Source organism: Notamacropus eugenii, chromosome 3 (genome assembly GCF_028372415.1).
Source record: "Notamacropus eugenii isolate mMacEug1 chromosome 3, mMacEug1.pri_v2, whole genome shotgun sequence".
Taxonomy (NCBI): Eukaryota; Metazoa; Chordata; class Mammalia; order Diprotodontia; family Macropodidae; genus Notamacropus; species Notamacropus eugenii.
Window position 1 is genome coordinate 134,319,388 of NC_092874.1, and position 24,357 is coordinate 134,343,744.

General features: G+C 34.8%; 1 protein-coding gene and 1 long non-coding RNA gene across 5 annotated transcripts in view; one reads left to right on the forward strand and one right to left on the reverse strand.

The window, feature by feature from the left end:
• The window catches only part of LOC140533325 (ankyrin repeat domain-containing protein 26-like), a 61,022-nt gene that overhangs the window by 36,309 nt on the left and 356 nt on the right, over positions 1 to 24,357 (forward strand). For all 4 annotated transcript variants that reach the window (XM_072652941.1, XM_072652943.1, XM_072652942.1 and 1 more), the window contains exons 18-24: positions 592 to 775; positions 8,542 to 8,685; positions 10,445 to 11,401; positions 13,829 to 13,957; positions 19,953 to 20,065; positions 21,798 to 21,927; positions 23,920 to 24,089. In XM_072652941.1, the coding sequence (XP_072509042.1) occupies positions 592 to 775; positions 8,542 to 8,685; positions 10,445 to 11,401; positions 13,829 to 13,957; positions 19,953 to 20,065; positions 21,798 to 21,927; positions 23,920 to 24,089 (1,827 nt within the window). The remainder of the gene's footprint in view (positions 1 to 591; positions 776 to 8,541; positions 8,686 to 10,444; positions 11,402 to 13,828; positions 13,958 to 19,952; positions 20,066 to 21,797; positions 21,928 to 23,919; positions 24,090 to 24,357) is intronic.
• Positions 4,282 to 24,011, reverse strand: LOC140533330 (uncharacterized). The gene is made up of 3 exons (XR_011976878.1): positions 23,934 to 24,011; positions 10,846 to 10,952; positions 4,282 to 4,340 (listed from the first exon to the last, which is right to left on the reverse strand). It is a non-coding gene; the product is annotated as an uncharacterized lncRNA (long non-coding RNA).

Sequence of the window (24,357 nt, forward strand, 5' to 3'; positions counted from 1 at the left end):
CAATGTCTTGTTAGACAATATAAATGTAAGGGAATATGTGTATGTCTAAGTCTAGGATAGATATGATTGGTCAGTGAATAATAAATGTTGTTATACCCCAGTACACAGACAGTTCAGCCAGTACACAGCTGGCTCAAACTAATGAATGCAGCTGGCTCCTGTATCAGAAAGGGAGATAACTGTTGTTGCTGGGGCAGGCTGTGTTCTTGGACTGGGGAGAAACTGCCTAGAATAGTGTTTTGAGGCTAGGGAGAAATGTGATTTTTAAAGAGAAATGAGATTTTAGAATTGGGGTCCAAGCACATGCACCCAAACAACCCATCAATTTCTGACACATCCTGACTTTGTGAGCCTGTGCAAGTTATGTTAGTTCTCAGTGACACAGGTAAATTCAAACAGGTAAACTCAAAATTGTAGAGCACAGACCAATCTGTATCAATAGAGGGAGTTTCTTGATGGTGAGTTCCCTACATGGATCCAGTTCCCCCTAAATTAATGTTCTTTTCCTTTAGACATCCAGATGAGTATATTTCAAAGTAAAATTCCTTATTTCTACTGAACTGTCATTTAAAAAAGGCAATTTTAATCTAGGTTTACACTGAAACAAGAGGAAACCAAACAAGTGACTACAGAAATGCTATTTCAAAAAATTAGACAACAGTTAAGAAGAAAAGAACAACAATATAGTAAAGAAATGGAGCTAAAACAGCAACTTCAACACAATCTAAGAACCCTGGACCTTGAACTGAGAACAGTAAGAAATCATTTGAAACAGGTAAATGGGAATTTAAAAGTCACTATTTCCATCTTCTCTTGTTAAGAGTACATATGGGTGGGGGCAGAGTCAAGATGGCAGAGTGAGAGCATATACTCACCTAAGCTATATGACAAACTCCTTCAGAATCCTCTAAAAAGAGAATCTGAACAAATTTTAGAGTGGCAGAATCCACTAGGAGACAGAGTGTGGCAGATTTCCAGCCCAGGACATTCTGGAAGGTTGATGGGAAGGATCTGTTGCACAGAGATGGAGGAGCGCACAGCACACAGTGCACAGGTTGTATCAGTGCAGACCCCACCATAGCAAAACCAAGTAGGAATCACCAGGTAGACTGAAGCAGAAGCAGCAGTGCATATTCTCAAACATATCAGCCTAGGATGGGAGTTCAGTGGAACTGAATAAGACAGGACCACAGAATCCCAGGTAATAGCAGCATCCACTCCTCAGAGCACAGATTAAATGTCTGTAAGTCACGTGTTTGAACTTCTGGGAGACAACATGGTAAAGTGATATATAAGTGCTTTCCACATCCCTTTGTTGACCTTGAAAAATCCAGAGAATGTCTCCCTAGGAAAAATCCTGGAATAGTGCGGTCAGCCAAAGAGATAAACAGTCTCTTAGCTCAGAAGGCTAGGAAAATCACAAAGAGAGGGGGTCCCTCTTGCTGTGACTGGAGGGGACCAGTGTAGGACCAGAGCTGTCCCAGACAGCCCCACCTCAGCAAACCAGGAGGACATCCTGAGCCACAGGGGGTGGAGCCTGTAAGCACCAACACCAGGACCTCAGCCTTAACACAGCCAGGGGAAATGGGAAGACAATAGCACAGATAGGGGTTCACCAACTGCTGAGCCTGCCTGTGCTCTAGCTCTAGAGAGGAGAACTCCATTCCCCCACACTTCATGCAGCAAACTCCAGAGTAACTCCAGGAAAACTCAGAAGACTTCACCTGGCCTCTGCTTTGGCAAACCAGCCAGCTCAGCACCAGGTAAACAGCAACTTTCTAGCTTCTAGCTGAAAGAACCAGAGGCCACAATACACAAAACCTCAAGTTCTAAGCACAAGAACTGTGGGACAGAGCCCCCTGTACCCCAGAAACAGAGATCCACTTTAAAAGCCAAGAAAAAGGCAAGCATCATGAGCAGGAAGCAAACCAGAAAAGAAAAGGCCATAGAATCTTACTATGGGGACAAGGACCAAAACACGAATACTGAAGAGGTCATCACTGAGACTATACTCCCATCTGAAACCTCAGAAGGGAAGATGAACTGATCTCAAGCCCAAAGAGCATTCTTGGAAGTGGTCAAGAAAGATTTTAAAAGCCAAATTAGAGAGGTAGAAGAAAAATTGGCCAATGATTTTAAAAAATATGAAAAAAGAATTCATGGAAGAATTTAAAAGGAAAATTGGACAAATAGAAAAGGAGAAGCAAAAGTTAACTGAAAAAGTCTATTAAAAATTAGAATTCAACAAGTAGAAGCTAATGACTCTATGAGACATCAAGAATCAGTCAAACAGAATCTAAAAATGAAAAAATAGTAGAAAATGTAAAATATCTCACTGAAAAAACAACTGACCTGGAAAATAGATACAGGAGAGGAAATCTTAAGAATTATTGGTCTACCAGAAAGCCATGATAGAAAAAGAGCCTGGACAATATCTTCCAAGAAATCATCAAGGAAAACTGCCCTGAGGTCCTAGATCCAGAGGGCACTACAGTCACAGAAAGAATCCACTGGTTACCTCCTAAAAGCAATCTCAAAATGAATCCACCATGGAATATTGTTGCCAAATACCATAACTATCAAGTTAAGGAGAAAATACTGCAAGCAGCCAGAAACAATTTATATATTGAGGAACTACAGTCAGGATCACATAGGACCTTGCAGCTTCTATATTAAGAGATCAGAGTGATTGAAATATGATATTTTGCAAGGCAAAAGAGCTTGGACTACCACCAAGGATCAATTACCCAGAAAATTGAGCATAATATTTCAGGCAAGGAGATGGACATTCAATGAAATAAGGGATTTCCAGACCTTCCTGATGAAAAGATCAGAGCTCAGTAGAAAATTTGATCTTCAAATACAAGTCTCAAGAGAGGCATAAAAAGGTAAACTGGAAAAAAAAAGAAGAAAAAAACTTGTAATTCAATATGAGGAAACTGTTTACATCCCTATAAGATGCTTGTTAATCTTGAAAATTGTATATTTATTATGATATTTAAAAGGGGTGTACATAGATAGAGGGAGTGGGTATAAATTAAATGATGTGATGATAAAAATGTGTTTTAAGTGTGTGAAGGAATTGTAATGGGAGATGTGAAAAGGAGGAGGCAGAAAAGGTAAATTACATCACAGGAAGAGGCACAAGCACATATTACGATAGAGGTAAAGGAGATGAGCACTGTTTGAGATTTACTCTCATCTGATTTGGTTCAAGGAGGGTACAACAAACTCAGTTAAGTATAGAAATCTAACTTGCCCTATAGGCAGTAGGAGGGGAAAGGGGAAAGAAAAGGGAGGGGAGGCAAAAAAAGGAAAGGCAAGAAGTAGTAAAGGAAAAGGGGAATAAAAGGGAGAGGGGCAGAGAGAAGGGAGGGAAGATTATTGTGGAGGGAAAGGGAGAACTAAAAGCAAGAATAAGGGAAAATAGGATGGAGGGAAAGACACAGATAATAATCATAACTATGAATGTGAATGGGATGAACTCTCCCATAAAACAGAGGTGGATAGCAGAATGGATTAAAAACCATAATCCCACAATATGTTGTTTACAAGAAACACATTTGAAATGGGGGCATATACACAGGGTAAAGGTAAAATATTAGAGTAGAATACATTATGCTTTAGCTGATGTAAAAAAAGTAGGGGTAGCAATCCCAATCTCAAAAGAAGCAAAAACAGAAATAGAACTAATCAAAAGAGATAAGGAAGGAAACTATATCCTACTAAAAGACACCATAGACAACGAAGCAATTTCATTACCAAACATATGTGCTCCAAGTGGTATAGCATCCTGATTCTTAGAGGAGAAGTTAAGGGAGTTACAGGAATAAATAGACAGCAAAATTATACTAGTGGGGGACCTCAACCTCCCCCTCTCTGAACTTGATAACTCTTACCTCAAAATAAATGAGAAAGAAGTTAAGGAGGTGAATAAAACTCTGGATAAGTAAGATATGATAGATCTTTGGAGAAAATTGAATGGGGATAGAATGGAATATAAATTTTTCTCAGCAGTACATGGCATATATACAAAAATTGACCATGTACCTAGGCCATAAAAACCTCACAATCCAGTGCAGAAAGGCAGAGATAGTCAATGCATCCTTCTCAGATCATAATGCAATAAAAATTATATGTAATCAAACACCATGAAAAGATGGACCAAAAATTAACTGGAAACTAAACAATCTAATCCTAAAGAATGAATGGGCTAAATAACAAATCATAGAAACAATCAACAACTTCATTCAAGAGAATGACAATAATGAGACAACCTACCAGATCTTATGGGATACTGCAAACGTAGTTCTTAGGGGAAGTTTTATGTCTTTGAATGCCTACATGAATAAAATAGAGAAAGAGGAGATCAATGAATTGGGCATACAACTGAAAAAGCTAGAAAAAGAACTAATTGAAAATCCCCAAGTAAATACCAAATTAGAAAAACTGAAAACCAAAAGAGAGATTAATAAAATTGAAATTAAAGCAACTATTGAACTAATAAATAAAACTAAGAGATGTTTTATGAAAAAAACCGATAAAATTGATAAACCTTTGGTCAATTTGATTAAAAAAATACAACCACCATTCCTACTGAAAACACTGGAGAGCATAGGAATAAATGGAGCCTTCCATAAAATAATAAGAAGTATCGACCTAAAACCAGCAGCAAGCATTATATGCAGTGAAGATAAACTAGATGCATTTCCAGTAAGATCAGGAGTGAAACAAGGATGTCCATTATCACCACTTTTATTCAATATGGCACTAGAAATGTTAGCTTTAGTAATAAGATAAGAAAAAGAAATTGAAGAAATTAGAATAAGCAAAGAAGAAACTAAGTTATCACTCTTTGCAGATGGCATGATGACATATGTATAGAATTCCAGAGAATAAAGTTAAAAACTCCTTGAAATAATGAACAACTTTGGCAAAATTGCAGGTTACAAAATAAACCCACATCTGCATTTCTCTATATTACTAACAAAGCCCAACAGCAAGAGATAGAAAGAGAAATTCCATTTAAAAGTATGGTGCAAATATCTGAGAGTCCACCTGCCAAAACAAACCCAGGGATTATATAAAACACTTTTCACACAAATAAAGTCAGATCTAAGTAGGTGGAAAAACATCAGTTGCTCATGGGTAAGCCAAGCTAAAATAATAAAAATGACAGTTCTACCTAAATTAATTGATTTATTAAGTTCCATACCAATAAAACTACTAGAAAATTATTTGTAGAGCTAGACAAATACCAGAATTCAACTAAAAGAAGTAAAGGTCCAGGGTATTAAGGGAATTAATAAAAAGAAATGCTAGGGAAAGTGGCCTAGCCCTCCCAGATCTCAAATTATATTATAAAGCAGCAATCATCAAAACTACATAGTACTGGCTGAGAAATAGAGAGGTAGACCAATGGTACTCAAGACACAGTAGTTAATGAATATAGCAATCTACTGTTGATAAATCCAAGGACCACAGCTTCTGGGATAAGATCTCACTGTTTGACAAAAACTGCTGGGAAAACTGGTTAACAGCATAGTGGAAACTGGGCATAAAGCAACATCCACCATACACAAGAATAAAGTCCAAATGGATACATGATCTAGGCAGGTATAAAGACTGATACTATAAACAAATTAGGGGAGCAAGAAATAGTGTATTTATCAGATTTTGGGAGAATGGAGAAATTTGACCATACAAGAGAACATTATGAAATGCAAAATGGATAATTTGGATTACATTAAATTGAAGTTTTTGCAATCAAGATTAGGAAGGAAGCAGAAAACTGGAAAAGAATTTTTACAACTAGTGTCTGTGATAAAGACTTCATTTCTAAAACAGAGAACAGAGTCCAATGTACAAGAATACAAGTCATTCCCCAATTGATAAATGGTCAAAGGAAGTAAACAGGCAGTTTGCAGAGGAAGAAATTAACTATCGATAGTCATATGAAAAAATGATCTAAATCACTATTGATTAGACAGATGCAAATCAAAACAACTCTGAGGTACCATATTATACCTATCAGATTGGTTAAAATGACAAAACAGGAAGATGATAAATGTTGGAGATGTGAGAGAAATGGAACACTAATTCATTGTTGGTGGAGCTATGAGCTAATCCAACTATTCTGAACTATTATATCTACAAAGGATAATTTCCTTTATCCAAATTAGCAATTTGGAACTATGCCCAAAGGGATACAAAAATGTGCATACCCTTTGACCTGCAATATCACTTCTACAACTGTGTCCCAAAGAGATCATAAAAAAATGGGAAAGGGTCCCACATTTACAAAAATATTTATAGCAGCTCTCTATTTATAGTGGTAGCCAAGAACTGGAAATCGAGGGGATGCCTATTCACTGGGGAATGGCTGAACAAGTAGTGGTATATGAATGTAATGGAATACTATTGTGCTATAAGAAATGCTGAACAGGAAGGCTTCAGAGAGGCCTGAAAGGACTTACATGAGCTGATGCTGAGTGCAAGGAGCAGAACAAGGAGAATATTGTACACAGTAACAACCACAGTGTGTGAGGAATTATTCTGGTAGACAGCAATGCAAGGACCTAAAACATTCCCAAGGACTCTTGAGGCAAAATGTCATCCATATCCAGAGACAGCACTATGGAATTGGAATGCAGAATGAAGCAAAATATTTTCTCTTGTGTTATGTTTTGTTTTGTTGTAGCTTTTCTCATGGTTTCTCCCATTCATTTTAATTCTAATATGTAACATGAGTAAAATGAAATGTGTTTAATAAGTATGTATGTGTAGAACCCATATAAGATGTTGTTTTGGGGAGGGAGTTGAGAAGGAGGGGGAGAAAAAATAAGACCTATGGCATAAGTGATTGTAGAAAACTGAAACCAAATAAATTAATTTTTAAAAAAAGAAAGATTTATTTCTAGCACATACAAAAAAAGAACACTTAAAACTTCCCTGGTAGTAGGGAGGTGAATATTATAGTCTTTTTAACCCTAAAAAAGGGCTATGATTTTTATGTCTAGTATAAATAAATTGGGTTCAATCATTCATAAATATGTACTCATAAATATATAACATGAAATAAAAAATTTCCCCTATTTTAGCATTAGAATGTAAAATTACAGTCTAAATATCCATGGAAAAGTAAAGTGGAGCTGGTACTTTTTAAAATATGTCTCATAGCAGAGAATCAGTATGGTGTAGTGAACTGGCCTCAAATCCAGGAAGTCCTGGGTTCAAATGCTGACACGGACACATCTTGACTGAGTGACCCTGGACAGTTCATCTCACCTGACCCCAGCCCAGAGGTTTCAAATTTCAAGCTGCCCACACAGTACTGGGGCAGGGGGGGAGGGGGAAGAGAAGGAATCTATTTGACACCCCTGCTCTATCCTCAGCTTCTATAAGAATATAAGTTTCAGAGAACTCCTCTATATTGGTAGAGGGAGTTTCCTTATCTGAAAATTCTCTTGGCCATTGAAATTGCAAGTTCATTCCCTTTTTCTGTTCCTTGCATTACACTTTAGCACCCATCCTTCAGTTTTTCAAAAGAGTTTATTGTTCTCTAGAATCTTTACCTTTTACTTATGCAATTAAAATTATTCAAGCCTTTCTAAATGGAGGTAAGGCAGTCTTAAGTCAGAGCACTGTACTGAACCTATTGTTAAGATGAAATTTAGTAAGGATGAATGTAAAGGTATATAATTAGATACAAAAATAGTTTCACAAACTTAAGTTGGAGGAAATATGATTACACAGCATTTTGTCTGAAAAGATGTAAGAATTTTAGCTTTAAGCTGAAGTTGAGTCAGTGTTGTTATTTGACAACCAAAAAGCTAGTTTAATTTTGCATTCTATTCAGAGAAGCACAGCTTCCAAAACAGAGGAGGTAAAAATGTCTCTGTACTCTAACCTGCATAGACTTCACTTGTACCATTTATTAATTCATTTGTGGCTCCCATAGAATTACGGTACCTAGTAAGCAGGAGAGCAAACAGGATGAGGAAGGATCTTGAGTCCTTAACATATGACAATCAGTTAAAGAAACTATAGATATTTATCCTTATGTCTTCAAGTTTTTGAAGGACAGTCATGTGGAAGGAGGATGAAGCTTGCTCTGCTTCAGCCTAAGGGATAGATCTAAGATTAATGGAGAGGAGTAGCCAAATGTACATTTTTAGAGTTAATGTCAGGAAAAAATTGCTACCCAATAGAACCATCCATAAATAAGAATGAATTGCTTTGAGAAATGATGGTTTCCCCCACATGTGAAGACTTCAAGCCAAGGCTGAGTAAAGTCTAGTAAGAGTCAGGTCCCAAAATAATGGATATGGACTGGACTGCATAGTTGTTGAGGTTCCTTTACAAGTCTGAAATGTTGTCCTTCATGTTCCTTTTCATTTTCAGTAGCCTACTTTTCTTAACTGTTTTTCAGCTATTTTCCATCCTTTTTCAGATTCTATATTCCAGTTAAAGGTAAAATGTTTTTGCTGGCTTTTGAAGGAAAAAAGATAATTAGAAATTTTATGAAATGATTGTCCCCAGGTTGAAGAAGAGCGAAATGACACTCAAAGACAACTTTCCCAGGAGCTGAGGGCCAGAGCTTTGCAAGCTGGAATTCAGAATAATCCTCTTTGCAAGCAGAAAGAAATAGAAGCATGTGCTTCCAAAATGACTCAGACTTCTGAGGTATTCACTTTGGTCATTTTCAAATCTAATTACATACTAAAAAGTCAGGATTTCTGTTCTTCATTTCATATTTATCCTCAGTCATGTCCATCTGTCTCAGCAGACAAGTAGGGACACACATGGTGACCACAATCAGCACAGGTTGTTAGTTTTGCATGGTTGATTCTTTTCTTTGAATGGAATGATTGTTCCAGAGACCCAAGGGTACTTCTACTGAAAAAATCCCTGGTTCTCAGTAGTGCCTCTGCCCTTTCTGATCATTTTGGGCAGCTCATCAGGGTCACTAACCTCTGGGGGAGAAAGGAATGCAACCAGGTGAGAACTCAAACAAAGCCCTTTTCTTCCTTGATTAAGTGATGTCATTTGTTTGCACTTTCAAAGGCAGAGAGTAAGGGTTACAAAAGATATGTTAACAGTTTGGTCTGTTTCAAGTTGTTGTCTCTCTCATGTTCCATGAAAGAGAAGGAATCAAAGTATTTGCAACAAGAATAACTGTTAGATTTCTGACATAAGGCTCTGTCCATTGCAAGGACTCATTCCTTCACATTCATCATTGCTCAGCATGATAGAAACTCAAGTTCCTCAAATGCCAAATTTAGGATTTTGCATTTTCTTATTTTTTTCAACAGTGGTTTGAAGTAAATCCTTTGGGTTGTTGTCCCTTAGTAATCCCCTGGTGCCTGGGCACTGGAGTGCTTCATTTACTCCAGCTTCTGCCCATTCATACCCTCCTCCTGGCTTTTGAAGGGATCTTATAGAATGGGGCTTCTGTGCTTTTTGATGTAGCTGTTTCCACCAGTCCTGATGGGGCCCAGTGCTCCTGGACCAGTTTTATTATGATGGAAGTGCAAGATCAACTTTTTATACTTTGACCTCATTGATGCTTTCATTATTCCTTAATCTGATGATTAAGACTAGGTTACCATCTGCTGACCATACTCTAGGTCTCACTTTTCCCATCCCTAAAATGAGAGGTTTGGACTAGATCACTTCCAAAAGTTTTGAGTCAATGATGTTATAAAAAATGCTACAGAACTCTCAGAAAACAGATTGTCCTCAAGATGTATACTAAGAAGTTTTAAGACTGTTGCTATCACTTCACTGGTCTGGAGCTAACATAATTGTACCAGGACAATGGCTCTAAATGTAGGACAAATGCTTATCTTCATTCAACACCTAAGAGGAAATTACCTATTGGAAAAGAGTGTTAGATTTGGAGTCTGAAGAAACCTGCATTGAAATAATGCTTCTAATACTTACCAAGTGTGACAGTGGGCAGGTTATTTAATAACTTCTCCTAACCTAAGTCCTAATTTGTAAAATGGGGAGAGTAATATGAGTTTCCCTCATAAGGGTGTTGAAAGGCTTAGGTGAGATAAAGTATTGAAAGTACTTGGCAAAGTACCTTAAAAGGCCTGGGTAAATATTTGGTATTGTTAGTTTTTATCATAAATCTATAATTAGCCAGTGTGGGATAGAATCTATACAGCAAAGGACATCAAATATGCTGAAAGGCAGACAGCTTTGGGGGCCTAAAAATACAGTCCATATCTTCTGATTGATGAAGCACTCTTGAGACTTTTTATTTGGGAAAATTGAGTCTGACAGAAATGTGAAATAGGTGAAAGTCCCTCAATTTACTTTTTCTTTGAATACACTATGCTTCTTGGCACCTTCAGATTTATTTTGAATTACTAAGGAAAAATCAGAATGCATAATTTTATTTTGAATAGCATCTTTTTCCTGTTATTATGTTTAGGTTCCTGATAGCAATGAAAAAGAAAAATATCTGCTGGATAAAAATCAAATCCTACAGGATGAAGTTGCCATGCTCCAAGTGGAATTAGACACACTAAAAATTAAGGATCAGGAAAAAGCAAGTCAATTTACAGAAGAAAATGAAGTTTTAAAAGAAGAGAATGATGAGCTTCAAAAAAAATTACAACTGAATGAAGAAGCATTAACAAAAATCATATCCCAGTACAGTGGACAAGTAAATGTTCTGACAACTGAGAATGCAATGCTGAACTCTAAATTGGAGAATGCAAAACAAAACAGAGCCAGACTAGAGACAGAAATAGAATCATACCATTCCCGTCTGACTTCTGCTGTTCATGATCATGAACGAAGTCAGACATCAAAACTAGACCTTGAACGTACCTTTCAGCGAGAACGAGATGAGTGGCTTCGTTTACAACGTAAACTAAATCATGACTTGACTAGCCTGAGAGAGAACAATGCTGTCCTTTGTCAAAAGCTCTCCAAAGCTGAAAATAAAGCCAATAGTTTAGAAAATGAGCTATACCATGTACATGACTCCCTCAGAGAAAAGACACTAGTTTTAGAAAGCACACAGAGAGAATTAAGCCAGGCCCAACATAAAGCACAGGAACTTGAACACACAAATCAACTGGAAAAGGAAAAACTGAAAAAATATGTTGTCAAATATGAATCTATGCAAGAAAGATTAACCCAAATCCAGAGTAAAAATATGTTGCTTCAACAACAGCTGGAAGATGCCCAAAACAAAGGCATCATTAAGGAAAAGGTATTGAGTGATGCCCAGGGAGAGTTTACTGATCTTTTCAGTAAGGTTTGTGCAGATACTGAAAAACAAGTTCTTAAGTTACAAGAGAGGAATAAAGAATTAATCAGTGAATGTAACCACTTAAGGGAGAAAATGTGTAAATATGAAAATGAGAAAGCAGAAAGAGAGGTAGGTGTTAATATCATTTGATAAGCATTTAACTTTTTGAAATGAAAATCAAAGTAATTTTGATGAAGATAAATTAGGAATTTGAATTTTCAGCCGGTAGATGATGTTCCAAACTTTCTTGTAAAGATTCTGATATGTAAGAAAGAATGAGAAGCAATAACATGATAAATATAATAAAATAATGCATAAAATATACATATAATAATTATAATAAATAATAAAACATAATGTAATAAAATACAGATAAAATTAAAATAATGATAAATACCAAAATAGTAGTATAAAAATAATGTATAAATATAAAATAAAAAACAAAATTACATAGGATGACTCACTTCGCTTAAATTATGTAGTCCATGAAAATTTGGTTTAATAAATATAGATAGGGTTAATCACTTGTGCGAAATACTGATAAACTTATCATTCTAATAATATGCCTAATATTCCATTCTATTACTGCAGTGGAATAACTTCTTTGAAATGCTAAAAACTTAAGAAAAATCCTATGAAATTATGCTAGGAATAATGTAACAATTCAAGTGAGTCATCTCAGTTGAGGTACTGTTTTTTATAGCTATTTAAACATTCTTTGCATTCTGACTAGTTTTAATTTAAACTACTTTGAACTAATTTTAGAAACATTAAAGACTAGATTATATTTTATTGAAATTCCAGAGTAGCCACTATGTTCCTTTAAAATTTAGGACAGTAATTCTATTCAAAAACATTATGATTATGCATTAAGCATTATATTTTTTTGTAGTACTAATCCCATTTTTCTTTAAATTGTTTTTGCTTACCTATTAATTTTTTATTTATCTTAGTTTTTTTTTTTTTTTTTACTGTTTTACTAACCATTCTTGCTCAGTGTCCAAAATTGGAGTTTCTGGGATCACTGACTTTTATCTGTTGAAGATGAATAGGTTTTTACAGTCTAATAGCAGTTCTCATTATCTGTGATTTTTCATGTATGCAATTGGTGGCAGGTCTACCAAATATTGTACTGGGTAACAATTTCGTATAAAATTTTTTTAAATTTCATTTCTAGTATATATGACCATATGTTTAAATCTAGTCATTCTGTACTAGAATTTAGTTTACTTATAGGAATTCAATTAATTATACCAATTTCACCTTTTACAACATTACATTAGCTTCTTTTACCTTTACTTTTCCTTAAAAAAGTTTACCAGACTTCAGTACCTTTTTACAAGGTACTTAATCTTGTCTAATAGAGAAAAGTTTTTATTTCTTTTGCTTTTTGACTTCATTTGCTATTAGTAATTTGTGCAATAATTTGCTTTGCTATATAGTGAAAATGAGTAAGATTTTTTTGTAGCATATCTGTATATACATACACAAGTGTGTATTTCTGCGTGTATATGTACATATACAGATATGTGTATGCATGAATATATCTATGTAGGTATTCCTGCTAGGTTAGACAATGGAATGAAATGAAATGACATGCCTTCACTTTACGAAACTGTGACCTTGCACCATACTGTCTATACATAAATAAGAAAACTACCATATTTTCTATAATTTCCCCTTTTTCTGTCCATTGACTGCAACCAGGAGTGTAATTCTTATCCTAACAGAAAAAGGAACTGCTCTGAAGGCTTGGCAAAAACAGTTGAAGAAGATGTCAATAGTAGTTAGGAACCTGATTTTTTGTTGTTGTTGTTTTGTCCTTGAGCAAACCAAATTATTTATGTCAAGTGCTTTTACCAAGTGTGACACATATATCAGTGCTATTGTTCATTCTCCAGGGGAACAATGAGAGGAAGGAAAATGTGATCTTTTCTTATAGATATCCTCCTTTTAAGGGCAGGTGCATAGAAATAAGGTAGTTAACTTTTCTGAAAAATGGAAAGGGGGAAACCCCTGATGTTTCTATCAAGTATAAGAAACTATATATTCTTCCCTCCCCTATTCCATCACCTTCCATGTGAATTGCACACAAAGAATTTTGGCCCCTAGGTAGCTTTGGAGGTGCTATAATTCTTCTCAAAAAAGGCAATGGGGAAATCAGGCTGAATGCATGGCTTTATGAGGAGTCTATTGAGCAAGCAGGAAGGAAGCATGCTGAATGGAGTGTGAGTGGCATAGTCAGAAGAGCTTCGTAGTCTCAGGAGCCAAGTTCCAAACCTTTTCCCTATTAAATACTACCTTTATGACCCTGAGTAACTCATTTAACCTCTTTGGGGTTTAGTTTTTCTCATCTGCAAAATGAGGTGATTATATTATATTCTCCCTAATACTTTTTCTAGCTCTAAATCTATGATAATTATGAATATGTTGATGAAGTTAAATTGCATGTGAAAATATTTATATCAACTAATTTTGAAAGTATATTTATTTTATATGAGCTAATATTGCTTTATGAAATCAGTAATAGGAATAATTTGGACATATTTCTATCAGGCTACAGTAAGAAAGCTTCAACAAGAACTTGCTGATTCCTTAAAAAATCAATCCATGACAGAAACTTCACTAGAAGTTACATTGTTTGATCGAAATGATTTTGAAGATAAGAAAAAACTACAGAAGGAAGTAGGTCAAACCAAAAGTAAAGTATGTATGCAAAAAAATCAGCAATTTGTCACTGATTAATGGAAAGAGTGTTCACTGTGACATTATTTTCACCAGTATTATATATTCTGTGAACACTGTACCTGTCATTTAAACTGACTTAGAATAAGACCTACAACCTCCACCATTTGTACACTTAAACTTCAATAATTATATTCACTCTTTATGTGGTTGATAATTTTGTTTATCCTTACCAAAAGAATGAGATGCTTTTCTAAGTTACAATAATAACTACATCATTTCTATCATATTTTATATTTAGAATACCCTTTACATTCATTTTCTCATTTAATCCCCAAAACAGCTTCATGAAATAAAAGTTATTTGTTTGCTTCTATTCAAACTACTCCTTGAATAAAGGAAAATGATATTTCTTCACAATTTGTAAATATATCAATTATGCATGCAAAGCACATTTGAAAATTAAATTTTATTATCTCATTATTATCCTCTAACTTAATCAAATTGATCTCACCATGTTGATTTCCATCTCCATACCTTCATCATGCTCTTCTTCTTGCTTATTTATACTGCACTACCTATGCGAAACCTATATATTCCAGATGCTTTTGAATTCCAAATGTATGATTCTTTTGCCACAAACCTTTTTTGACTTTTCAGCCCTATCGATTTCTTAATCTTTTGAATTCTACTTTTCATCTGATACCATATAGTTTAGTATTTAACTGTATATTGATTGCCCTATAGTGTTCACATCTGTTATCAAACTGTCATTTCCTATGCCTAAGTCTTGTTTACCCAACTAGATTGTAATTCATTGAGGACAGGGATTGTTTAGACTACATTATTTTCGATATTTCCTTTTCACAGCATTTTGGTAGTAGAAGTAATTGTTATTATTGTAAGAGCAGTGGTAGTGGTGGTGGTACTAGTAGTAGTAGTAGCAGTAGTAGTAGCAGTAGTAGTAGTAGTAGTAGTAGTAGTAGTAGTAGTAGTAGTAGTAGAAAAAGAACAAGAGCAAGATACTAAATGTTTATTTGTTGACTTTGCCATGAGTCGAAGGATTAACTAAAATTAAAATTGCTCCAACGTAATATTTGAATGAAATCACTGTTTTTCTAGTCTGATTTTTTATAAATTTTCAATTTCCCAGACTCCCCCAATGACAAAATAGAAATTCATTAAAAAATTATTTGTTACCATAATTATTACTATTAAAAATATTATAATGAAGGCTAAGTTAATCATAGGAGAGTTTCACAGTCAAATTCTCCTAAAGTGTTCCCTTTATTACTATAAAATACATTTCTCTATTATCAGTTGCTTTCCCACATATGGGTTGTTAAAGGTATGACATTCATCATTATAGCAGTCAAAAAGTATAGAAAAGAATGTTTCTGATGTCCTTCAAAACACATTTTCAGTCTAGTACCCATCATCAGTGGTAAAGTAATCAAAATCTTTGCCAAAGAGACCAAAAATAGAATTTTTGATGATGAGATTTTTCTTGGTGGAATTATGAATAGAACACTGGCTTGGGGTTAGAAAGACTTGAATTCAGATGTGCCCTTAAATGCTATATGTCTGATCCTAGGCAAGTCACTTAATCTTTCTCAGTTTCCTTAACTATAAAATGGGGATAAAATTAGCACCTGCTTCCCATTATCAAATGAGATAATAATTGTAAAGCTCTTAACATAATGCCTGGCACATAGTAAGCACTTAATAAATGTTAGTTTCTCTGCTCCAAAAACATAAAGGCCATTGTCAATTACATACAGATAATCACTGCCTCCCATATTTTGATAAGCACCTCCTAAAGTTGCAAAAGAGTTCTCTTACCAGGTTAACTTCAGTATAGTTGTTTTAACTAAGAAATGATTGTGAGGTCCAATCTCATTCTTGTGAAAACTTCTTTTTTTTTGTATGTGTATGAGTGAAAAATTTTCTAGGTTTCAGAAATCGGTATTGGAATGAAATAAGTTTTGTTTCCCAATTAACTCCCCTATCACTCATTCTCTTTCTTTCCCTCACATTCTTTTGGGGCCACATTGATTAAAATATTAATCTTCAAAAGCTTTTGGCTTCATACTGCAGTTAAGAAACTAGGTGTGGACTGAGCCCTAGAAGGTATAGCAAGGAAGCAATAATTTGGCAATATGAAATAGCTCAGTTAATTGGCATTCCGGGCAAACTGGCACCATTTCTTCCCTGTCTAATTTCCCTGATCATGCAAGTAATTAAATTTTCACTGTATAAGAATTAATTCAAATTGATATTTCTTCCTTGTTCAACTCTTCATCAACTAGTGAATGCCAGTTATATGAATTACATTATGATAGGTTCTGACCAGGTTACAAAGACTAAGGGAGAGATCACTATAGTTGGAGATTAGAGCAGATGGTATTAATCCAGTCCTGTTCTTCCCAATACAAAAAAATACTCAATGCAAATTTGCTGACTTAGGACCTCTACTGGGAGATCAGTTGCCAAATAGCTATATTTATTATATATTATGTTTGCATATATAATATATACTAATATAATAAATATAAATAATTAAAAACCTACATCTGAAGGTGACTTTTCCAAGATTTTGAGTCCTGGTTCAGCCCCTTGCCATCCATGTGACTTAACAGATTGTTTTCTGTCTTCATACCTCAGCTTTTTCATATTTAAAATGATGTACTAACTCATCACAAGGGTCCCTTTTTGCTCTAATCATCTATAGTTCTAAGTAAGTGAACTGCAGTTGCTTATCCTTATTTTCTCATCTAGTCAGCTCTCCGATATCTACAATTAAAAAATATTTAATGGATTCTTGCTATGTCCCTATACAGTATATCACTATTAGACCCTGAAATAATAACTACAGTGAGTGGTGGTACAAAATTTAGACACTTAACTAGAATGGCATATTCACGGTATGCTGCAGACAAAAATATCAAAGACTGTAGTAAAGGAAAGGATCATTGTTGCAAGATAACCAAGAACAGCTTTGAAGAAAGGTTAGAACTTTGAGTTGCCTTTGAGATTTTGGAAGGGATCAACAGGATAGGAGAGCAATAGAGTCCAGGAATATAGGAAAAGCACAGGAATGTGAGGAGAGTTGCTATAAAGAAAATGGAAGTAAAAGTTGAAAAAAATAGGATGAGGTTGGAGGAAAGAAGGCAGAGAATTTTAGCATCCATCTGGTAGCCCATAGCAGTTCCATTGTAGGTTCCTAAGTAAGGCATTAATATGATCTAAAAAGTGTTTTCTAATGATTTACTTAGTATCTTGTAATAAGGATTAGGGTGGGGGTAAAACTAGAACAGACAGATCCTATAGGCATGTTGTTTTTAATTAAACCATTGGGAAATGACTTAATATCACTGTGCTTGTTTCTTAATGTGTAAAATTGGAAGGTTGGACTAAAATGTCCACCCCTCTCAGTTTTTGATCCTCTGCTTCCCAGTTGCTCCCAGTCAGGCCTTTGACCCAGCTTGACCTCAATACCCCTGTTTGGTTCCTTTCTCTTTGGTTTCTTTCTTTCCCCCACATAACTGCTTATGACTACATGTTCACTTACAGGAGGGCTGGCTCCCTTCCCCAGTGCCTTGTAGGTCAGCTGAGGCAGTACAGAAGTGAGCCCCGTGGTTGACTGTCCATTTTTGGTGCCCCACTGTCTGCTGTCTTCAGGTGGCATCCTGGTGAAGTGAATATAGGACTGGTCTTGGAAACAGGAACATCTGGGTTCATTTCTTGCCTCTGACACATGCTAGCTGTGTAATCATGAGTGAGTCACTTAACCTCAGTGTCTCCATCTCTGAGATGATCAGTTGATCTCCATCACAGGAGGCAGTTTCCAATGGGGGAGTTTGTCACACCTATGAAATCAAGAAATGTGCCTTGATTTCCAGATTTATATTCCACTAGTAGTATGATTTATCTTCATTATAATGATGACAGCCTGATTCACCCTCCTGTAGCCTGGAGTTCACCTCAAGCCAAAAAAGACAGACCTCTTGGAACTGATGCAGGGATAAAAGGATGCCGTCTTCTCCACCACCAGCTGTGTTTTTTCTCCATAGCCTTGGAGTGGGTTCTTAGATGGGAGAATTTAGGTTCATTAGTGATGCTATAATCGTCCTAATTATTGTTTCAAATGTCCTAGAGCAACTGACTTCAGCTTCAGCTTCTGGACTAAGGAAGAACCTCCCTGATATAAATGAAGGACAAAAGCTGGTCTCATGTTGATCGAAATGAGCAGTAATGTTACTATTAGGTTAAGGTTGCTGTCTCAGTATCTTGAGATCTTCTTTAAAAAGTATCTTCTTTAAAAACCCTGCTTTGTTATCTCTTATCTTTTAATGTTGTTATGCTTATTTTACTTTTCCTTGGAATGCAGGAAGTGTAGGGAACCACCCATGGGGAAATTTCCTCCAGAAATGAGATGAGCCCAGCAAGTGTCTGTATTTGTAACCATGAGGAGTGAGATCCCTGCCAGCGCACTGGGGGCCAGAGGGACCTTACAGCTGGCATGTCAGAGGAAGGCCTTGGCTCTGGGACTGCTTGGAGGCTAGCCATCTAGTGACTGTATGCTGGAGGGAAGAGAACTGAGCATTTATGAAGTGCCTACTATGTGCCAGGCACTAGGCTAAGCACTTTTACAAATATTATCTCATTTGATCCTCACAAGATGCCTGGAGGTAGCTGGCTATTGCCCAACTCTTAAGAATTTAGATTTTTTTTTGTCCAGGACTAAAGTGGTAGCCATGAATTATAAGAGGAAAAAGAAACACTGTGAAGGAATAATTTACAGGGATAGTAAATGACAAATAAGATAAGGGAAAGAGGATCCTATGTTTTCAGTGAAGTCAGAGACTAAGAAGAAAGAATTTCTGCCTATTGAGAATGCAGTTTTAGGAGGGAACTTTTAGTAGGGAAGTTAACCAGATTTCCTAGAAATGAAGAAAAGCACTATTAGCATAGAGTGCTAGCCTTAGGTTCAGGTAAACATGGGTTCAAATCCCAACACTGACATAAATGGTTTTGTGATCCTTAGCCAACCTTGTAACCTCTTAGTTCTATGTCATTCGCTAATACTCTTAGAGTTGCAGATTCTAAATGGCAGGTTGAGTGCAGGGCCTATTTGCATTGATAGATGGAATTTTTTCACTTAGAATTTCGTGTACCAATTAAATCACAGATACATACAAAATAAACGAACAATCATAGGATAATAGATGAATGAAATGGGAATAAGAGATGAAGAAATGGCGGCTGTGGTAATCATTCATTAGAGAAATGTGGAAGCAAAGAGAAGAAATAGGAGTGAATTTAGAAAGGGCAGCAGAATTCAGCAGAATGAAGAGGGTTCTTTCTTCCTTTGTAAGATAGATAACAGCACCAGGATCATCATCTGGAACAACAGAAAACCATTCAAGAAGAATAAGAAAACATGAATTTACATAGGTTGAGTCTCAGTCAAATACAAAGAGACTTGGAGAACAATTTTATAGCCATACCTAAAAACACACATAGACATTTCAACACAGGAATGCTTAAAACATGGGCCAGGTGTGCCAACACAAAGGGGGAAGGGAAATGAAGGGACCTTTTTCCATTGACTGTAGAGAAAGGGGGAAGGCCAGTGATCCTCCAAGGTATGGTGTGTTGGCAAAGTTGGCCCACTTTCTATTCATTCCTATGCATTTCAACCATTTTTAAATTTATTAATATTATTAGTATAAGTAATACTTATATTGAAATCAAATGGGAACTTTCATTGATCTAAATTAAAAAAAATAAAAATGGTTTGTAGTGAAATCACAGGAAAGCTATGTTGTTTTAAGTAAGATCAATCATTTTCAAATCTCCATATTTGTTTTGGTTTTCTACTCTAAGCTTAAGCTGATGTTTAGAGTTGGATTGGAGTTAATGAAAAGTATCCTTTTTAGAAATGCCAGTTCAGTTGTAATAATATTTTTCTTTGTAAAAATGTTTTTTAAAGCTTCAAACTGAAAGGGAAAAATTAAAGAAACTCATTGAATTAAAGCAATCTGTGGAAAATCATCTAGAACGAGAAATGAAGAAAAATGATGAATTGCAGAAAGACCTCAGTGGGTAAGACTCCTTTTTGTAGACTTTTTCAACTAAACATTAAATAAGCAAGGACTTAACTATATTGTTAAACTGTAAGTACAAATTCATTTTATATATTAACACTTGGCTAATTACAGCATGTATAATTCTAAGTAAACAAAGAGTTTTTTCACTTTCATTTTATTCACTAACTTGCTGCTGAAAAACAAACCTTGTGACCTGCATCTTTGAAGCTATAGTGAAATGCTGTAAAACACCTGTACCTTAAAGCATGTTTTCCAGAATTATACTATACAGCATTTGACAGTCTCTTGTTAAGTATAGTATTTCTACATATAAATGTTTCTCTAATGTTTATATCTCTTTGTTCTCCATCCTAATTTATTTCCTTCATTATTTACTAAATTTGTTCAATTGTCATTCATTCAAAAACTATTATTCAATATTTGCTGCATATAAAGTTCTGTGCTAGTCTCTGGAGTGAGAGAGATGGATGATTAATGTGCAGTCCCTCTTTTGAAAGTGATTATAGTATAGTAAAAGAGGTAATGTAGGGACTCAAATAATGTGTAAATAAGAATGTGGTAAGTGCTTGAGAATGGTCCAAAGAAAATGCAGTCACAGACTGAAAGAGGAAAAGTCCTCTTCTGATTTTGTGAGATCAATAAGATTCCATTAAGGATATGACTTTTGAGCTAGACTCTATAAAATTTCTTGACCTGGAATTGAAAACTGGAATTGAAATTGGAATTCGACTCTTCCAAAGCTCTTACAGGTTCTTGTATATCATAATTATCTACACATATATTTTATATTCCATTTGAATGAAAGCATGAAATATGGTATTTCTAAATTTTGTATTCTATCTCAACCTTTAAGGAAAAACACTTAATGCTTTCTAATTAAATTTTAATTGAATTCCATTTGATGAATTTTAATTGAATATGGCAAGAGGTCAACACTGTTGAGGTATCAGATCCTCTGACCACAGGCCAGAGGCTGCCATTTCAGTGGCAGAGGAGAGTCTCCAAATCATCATGCATTTTCCTAGACTATAATTCAGCTATGTTATGTTTTAATTAGGTGTTTGTGGGCTTCTATTGAACTGCTTTTGGGAGTACTAGTTCTAAGGGGGAAAAATGCTTTTTCTGTTCCAACCAGTCAATTTACAAAATAACTTTTGAGATCTAATTGACTTTTCAAGTTAGGGACTACCTATATTTACGTCTACTAAAAGAACATTTTAAATGAAACATTGTATTCTAATAATATTAAATGACATCATTTGTGTTTTGTGGGTTGAGATGGTTAAATGCTTAACTAGCTAATTTACACAGATCTACAATTAAAATAATAAAAGCAAAATACATCACTAAAACTTTTTTTCAGAATAAATTTATCTTTTAGATTTGGGATTGTATGACTGGAAGACATCCCTATTTCTACAAATATTACAGCATAACCAGAAATCATTTGGAAATATTCTACAATGAAGTTATATTAGTAAAGAGCTAACAATGAGTATACATCTTTTGAAACAGAGATGAAATGATTAGTGAGGCTACTGTTTCTCTGGTTTTATTTAACAAAATATTGTTGAATGAGTTGAGTGACATCAAGAACTCTTTTTAGATTTATTTTCTTCTCTATGGATGAAAATAATTTAAGGTAGTGGGTCAAAAATGGTACTTTTTATATGTGTGATATTTAAGCTATAAAGAATTTAACTTAATTGTTCTGTTCATTCTCACAGATTTAAAAAACTGTTGAAAACAACAAAAAAGAAATTAAGAGAATATGAAAAAGGAGATGTTGTTTACCAGGGGGGAGTGAAGCAAACATATTCTGAAATGGAGAGAGAAATTAGTATGTTAAAAAATAAGGTAATCCTTAATATTGAAAAATGTAAAATGACTTATCTTTATGTTCCTTTTGAAATAGTTACAATATATAGCAGATCATTGGATACCAATATCCTTGACATTTACATCTTCCCCATGCTTGGAAGGCAACACTTTCTATTTAAGGCCTAGTCATATCTTGCTATTCTTAGGAACTCAGTAACCAAGCTTGGGGACTTTATATCTCCTTGAAAATTCTGGGCTCCAGTAACTTTCTATCTAGATTTGTATTTTAGAAATTTTTCCTCTTCTGCCATTAGAGAATTCATATCAAATAGTGTGTATCTTTAAAAGTGTTTGTTAAAAGTGTGTTAAAAGCTTTGTCAGGTGAGAGAAATAGTAGACTTGTTTTGCTCATCAATGGAAGTTGCAAAGACACAAATTTAGATTTGATGTAAAGAAAAATTTTCTCACAATTAGAGTGTTCCCAAAGGAAAATAGGCTATTTGATGAAAGGAAATGCTAGAAAGCCTTTTAGGGGCAGTATTTGCAGGACCTCTTAGAAATTCTGAGCTCCCTCTGATACTCTGCTTCTGTAATCCTAAAGATGAAAAAATATCCCCCCACAAAGATGACTAATAAGCAGAAACAATTTGAAAAGCAGTAGCTCTTTAAAAGATTTTAAAATGACAAAAAACAAATCAAGAAAAGTTTGATTACACGGTAATTACTGCTAATATTGTGAAACTTCCTAATATAACATAGAGTTAAAAGTTAAGGACATTTTGTGAAAACAGGACTTGAGTTGGTTTAAGAGAAGGAAGGACTCCAGTACTTAGGAGATTTTCATTTCATTCCACCAGTAAGAGAGTGAAAAGCATTGTATTGCAGTATGGCCTATACACTGCTTTTCTATTTTAGGGAAGCAAAGATTTTTCCCTAGCTTAAAGAATAATAAATTGACTGATTCATCTTATATTCTTTCTTTTTTTTTTTACAAGTTTCTAGTATTAGATAACATTGAGACATTTCCCCAGTTCCAATACCTTATACCACTATAAGTTGGGGAAAAGTCCTAAAGAGGTTTTGAAAAACATCATAAACATTCTAGGTGTTCAAATGAGGAAACATTGGCAATCCTTAAAGTGCTATGTAAATGCTACCTAGTAGTAGTACTATTTTTTCTGTAATGTCAAGTTACTCTTTAGAAACATTTTATCTTACTATCAGATGTTACTAGATGATATCTAGTGTTTTGCAGTTGTCAGTTTTTTCAGTCAGTCATATAACCCCTATTTCTGAAAGATAACAGGTAGAAGTTCTGTTAAGCTTGTTGGTTTGTTCTGTTGAGGCATTTGAGGAGCAGGAAGAGGGCAATTATGCAACAGAAGCTTTGGTAAATGTGGTATATTCCCTTAGTACTGTCACCTGAGTTGTGTAGGTGAGAGAGACATGATTTTCTCTGGCTCTGTAACCGTACATCCTACAATGTGGCATTCAAGTGGGCAAATATGTATTTGCTTTCTCAGTAAAGCCTATCAACATAGAATTGGTGTTCTCATGAGAATGAGAAAAATGAATTTCATTTCTTTCCAAATTCCTTTTAAGGTTTTTTGCTACCTTTAGGCCTGGCATAACTGAAGAAGAATTTGTTGATCTCCATTTATTATTAATTTTATTGATATCTGCTCACTGTACTAAAAGCTGGGCAAAAAAGAATGAAAAAAATTGGAAATCACAGAAGACAATATGGGAACAACTACTATGTGGATTATACAGAGTATCAGAGCTAGTAGTATAAATTTATGGTTTGTTCCTTCAGTCATAACTTTGTTTTTGATTTGTCAATTTACCAAATAATCATTTCAGGAAATATGTTTTGTAACTGTAATATACTGTAATGTAAGGATCATGATACATTTGCTTACATCTTAATGAAAAATAATTTAATCTTAATAGTTTTCAATTAGTAGTTAAGTTGAAAATCTTTATTTTGCTTATATAATTTGCTAAGATGATATTTTGTACAAACAGATTGAAGAACTTACACAACAACTGGAAGCAGCATCTTCAACACATAAACAATTGGAATCAATTAATCAGAGTAGTCCAGAAGATTTGTTTTCTGTGAAAATTTTGCAGAAGAAATGTGATAAGCCGGAAGGGAAAAAAAAAGAATTGGAGGAAGAAGTACTTAATCTTAGGTAACATTTGGAAAATACTAAGCTACAATTCAGTGAAATAGAACAATATAAACATGAAATTGACAAAAAAGCAAAGCAGGAAATTATCGAAAAGCTAAAAGAAGTCAACCTATTCTTACAGGTTACTTTATCACTACTATGCTTTTAAAATATTTCTGTGAAAATGAAGGTTTAGGATTTTTTGACAATTTTAAATCCAGAATAAACATTCTGGAAGATTCTAGAGTTAAAGGAAATTTTTAGAATTATTCATATTGTGTTTATAATG